The sequence below is a fragment of the Acomys russatus genome, chromosome 6 (assembly GCF_903995435.1).
Source record: "Acomys russatus chromosome 6, mAcoRus1.1, whole genome shotgun sequence".
Lineage (NCBI taxonomy): Eukaryota > Metazoa > Chordata > Mammalia > Rodentia > Muridae > Acomys > Acomys russatus.
Window position 1 is genome coordinate 69353589 of NC_067142.1, and position 4398 is coordinate 69357986.

The 4398-nt window shown below is 39.4% G+C and overlaps 1 protein-coding gene across 1 annotated transcript; it reads right to left on the reverse strand.

Annotated features, from left to right (window-relative positions):
• Positions 1-2687: 2687 nt before the first annotated feature.
• Positions 2688-3635, reverse strand: LOC127191031 (olfactory receptor 6K6-like). Its single transcript, XM_051148266.1, has one exon. The coding sequence runs from the start codon at positions 3633-3635 to the stop codon at positions 2688-2690; it is 948 nt and encodes a 315-aa protein (XP_051004223.1).
• Between the last annotated feature and the right edge of the window lie 763 nt (positions 3636-4398).

A 4398-nucleotide genomic window follows, 5' to 3' on the forward strand; every position in this document is an offset into this window, starting at 1 on the left:
GGGCGTGAAATGCCTATTGCATCCGTAAACTCATGGCAGGCATGTTTAGTTGCCAATATCTAAAGAAGAGTGAGTTGGCCAAAATTCCAGCAGAGATAAAGAGGTGCTTTCAAAACCTGCCCCTTACCATGAAAGTCAACAGTTGGTAGCTATTGGTGTGGCCACTGGGAAGCTTTCGATGCTCCAGTGGATGACTCCATCCCATGAACGTACAGACAGCATCAGCTGGACTTATTTATCCAACATAATAACAAAAGGAGAAACATGAAGTCATTAGGGCATGTGTGGGGGATCAGAGGTGGATATGATATTTGCCATTGTACATGTGTATAAAATTCTCAAAGAAGAGAAATATTGATATAAAAATACATAAAATTAAAAATAGTCACCGGCAAAAGATTTATACCATCTGAAGGGATAAGTTATACAAGTTCATTGTTAGTGACTCAAATCACGGGCATATCAATTACTAGTATATTTTAATCACAAGAATATACATGCTAGGTTTAACAGATAGATAAAATTCTATAGAAAGATAAGGTAAAATAGTTAAATAAGGTTTTTACAAACCTCAGAGACATCCAGAATATGGCATTTATAATGTTTTTAGTATTTTAAAGATTCGTTGAGAATGTGATAGGTTAATTCCTGGCAACGCCCAGCCTACCTAAAAGAAGATACTGAGCATCAAAGAAGCTCTTTATGGAAATGGCTTCAAATGTGGAAAACAAGCCACTGGGCAAAATGTCCTCATTTCTACCACAGATAGAATTCTGCCTAGATATGGGCAAGTTTAGATACAGGCAGAGTTGACAGCCAAACTCTGCCAAGACAGGGTAAGCAAGTCCTCAGTAGTTCTTGCCTCACAAATATGTCTGTCAGATGTATTGGGCCAGAAGGCTGAAGATGATGCTCCAATGTTATAGAGAGTTTTGGTTGACTGTTCAGGCAGCAAACTGTCTCTGTCATCTTCTCATTTGGGAAGCTTCTAACCTACATACCCTATACATTCAGATAATTAATTGTATTCTTTCTCAAGTCTCTGATGGGGTTGAAGACCAGATAGTGTAGTTTTACAATTAAGCTTAGTTATTTAAAGGTTAAAAGGTTTTTGGGTCAAAGATAGATGTTTTAAGTTGATAATGACAAGGTATGATAGATATTGATTTATAATCTGAATTTTAAATGTACGAAGATAGGAAATATGTTTCCTTCAAGGATGCCAAATACAAACAGCTAAAACACTATGAATGTAACATGTATATAATTCCTGATTGTTTCACAATTCTTCTTGCTGTAAGTACTTTATTGTATATACGTGCAATAATATAAATGTATATGTAAAACAATAAACATATTTAATAAAAATTTAAAATAGTATAGCACATGCGATGTGGAAATGGAAAGGATTTTTAATACACATAATTGGACATCTGTAGTTATGAAGCAAATCACTCTGCAATATATGTGACTTAAAATAGAAAATTTCTTATAATTTCATACATCAGCAATTTAGGATAGGATGAAATTTGTGGTTTTTCTAGGCTTTTGTAGCTGTCCCTGTGTCTTGGGTCACTCAGTTGTTTGCTTGCAGCTGGCCAAACTGTACTCCAATGTATAGTCTTTTATTACTGATGGGCTTGTTGAGTTTGTTCATCCAGTGATTAGGTCAACTGGGTTGGATAAGTCTGTAACTTCATCTGGGATTTAGTGAGGTAAAGAGCATGGTGAGGCTTCACATACATGAGCTTGATAACCACATCCCAGAAGGTGGCAAAAAGACTGAGTACCCAGAGTTCTCTTCTGTACTACACAGCCAATATGCTCGTACCTGCACAAATGTGCACTGACACACACGCGCGCGCGCACACACACTCACACACACACACACACACACACACAAATATACAAACACTGGAGAATATTTAAAAATATTTAAAAGAACCATTACTAGCCACTTAGATAACATTCATAAAGCCATGAAACATGTTTGAGCTTTACTATTAAATTTTATTTATCAATATTTAAATAGTGTCAGTCCTGGCAAGTTTGCTTAAGGATGTTTACATATGTATAAAGCATTTTACATATCAGAAACTGTTTTAATAAATAACATGAACTATAGTGGATTGCCGGTGTTACCCTTTTGAAACCCTTTGAGCCTGAAATTCTATGACATATCATGCAATAGCCAGTACATTTTTGCTGAACAGAGTGCATAGTTCATTAAATAGTCTGAAAGTGGAGAAAATTTGTCTTTTGTGACAGGAAACAGTACTTGAGCAGTGATGGATGACAGAGGAATATAAGGCTGGAAAAGCAAGAGATACATTAACATCAGCAGTTTTCAGAACTGTTTTGCGTGGTGTGTCTCATATTCTAATCTTTGGCCGCATCAACACATGCAATCCCAGAAGAGAGGGAAGGAACTACACTATTAACTTATGAGGCATATGTCAACTTGGGCTTAATGCAGGAGAATGCACACAGACTGCTCCACCTGTCAGGAGTCTGGTAGCTGTTGTGTAAACAAGTGACCATCAGTGACCTGCAAGCATCCTTTATCACTCCTGCTAACAGCAGAAGACGAGGCATCTGTGGCAATAGAAAAAGAACATCATCTGAGGCACAAAAGGCAACAGTAAGATTCTGAACTTCAAGAAGGGACTTAATATTGCAATCAAGATCTACTTCTGAGCTCTCCGCTGATGAAAAAGCCTCCCAATAGCATCTTTCATTTCTCTGTTTCTTAGACTATAAATAATGGGGTTGAGAAACGGAGCAAGGATAACAAAAGTGACAGCAATTACTGTGTCCCAGAAGACTGAGTAGGTGGCCGAGAATCTCAAATACATGACAGCCACACTGCCAAAAAACAGCAAGAAAACAGCAAGGTGAGCTGCGCAAGTGGAGAAAGCCTTGTGCCTACCTTCTGCTGAGGGCATCCTCAAAATTACCACAATGATCCGCATATAGGACAGGGCAATTACAAGGAAGGAGGCCAGGATCTCTACTGCATGGATGGCATCCACAATGACCACCAGAGATGTGTCTGTACAGGCCAGACTGAGCACAGGGGTGAAATCACAGAAAATCTGATGGATCTTGTTGGAGCCACAGAAAGGCAGAGTAGCAATCCATGCAATCTCAGGGAGTACCAGAAGGAAGCCACAGAAGCAGGATCCAGCTGTTAGTTGGACACAAAGTTTGGAAGTCATGATGGTTGGGTAACGGAGAGGGTAGCAGATAGCTATGTACCTGTCAATGGACATGGCTGTCAGGACACAGCCTTCTGTGATACCCAAGGAATGAAAAAAGTACATCTGCATGAGGCAGCCAGCTAGGGAGATGGTCTTCTTCTCACTGACTAGGCTGGAGAGCATCTTGGGAATGGTAGTTGTGGTATACCAGATCTCCAGGAAGGACAGCACACTGATGAAGAAATACATGGGTGTGTGTAGGGCTATATCCAGCTGTACAGCCACAAAGATCACTAGATTTCCTGATATGATAAATGCATAGACAAGAAGCAAGAGAATGAAAAATAAGAGGCCACCTTCATACAGAGGTGGGAACACGGAGAAGAGGAACTCGATCACCATAGTTTGATTCTGGCTGGCCACCAATTGTGTCATCTGTTAAAGTAGAAAAGACATGAAGGACTTCCTGGAATTGCAATGTTCCTAACACATAGATTCCTATCTGCATTCAGTTACTTAAGTTGAAAATTGAATCCTAAAGAAATGAGAACTATTTCTGAACTAGATAATTCCACGTCAGAAGCAGTTGAAACATTCACAACACCATCTAATCTCTCAGTGCCATAGATTTATGTGAGGAAAAATAAATATCTCAGAAGTTTAGTCTCAGATTTTCTGGAAATTCAGCCATTCTCAGACTTGCCCTCAGCCCTTACGATCACCCTCTGTGTAATTAGCCTCAACACTTTCACTTCGGTTTTCAAATATTGCTTTTTTCTGTTTTTCAGGGGGGAAATTAATTGAAACAAAAAGGAGGCATTATAAGCACTTATGATAATTTCCTGTGTTACTTTTTTACTTTTTCCTCCACTAATATTGCTCCTGAATATCCATTTCTGGATTTCTGGTCTGTTTGCTTTGGACTGGAATATCTGTTTTTCACCAGGTGGTGATTTCGAAGACTTGCCCTCACAGACTCTACTTTCTCTTTGGCTTTCCCTTCTTTGTTCTCCAGGTTAACATGACAATTGCTCAAATAAAGAGTGGGGACTGACTCTGACATGGACTCTAGTGCCCCATATTTGACCACTTCCTCTTGGTGGGGAGGCCTGATGGCACTCAGAGAAAGAATAAGCAGGCTACCAAGATGAGACTTGATAGCCTATGACCATATAGTGGGGGAGGAGCCCCCCTCGGT

Bases quoted from the DNA above. Each gene is read 5' to 3' on its own strand.
- LOC127191031 (XM_051148266.1), bottom strand. From the start codon at position 3,635: ATGACACAATTGGTGGCCAGCCAGAATCAAACTATGGTGATCGAGTTC.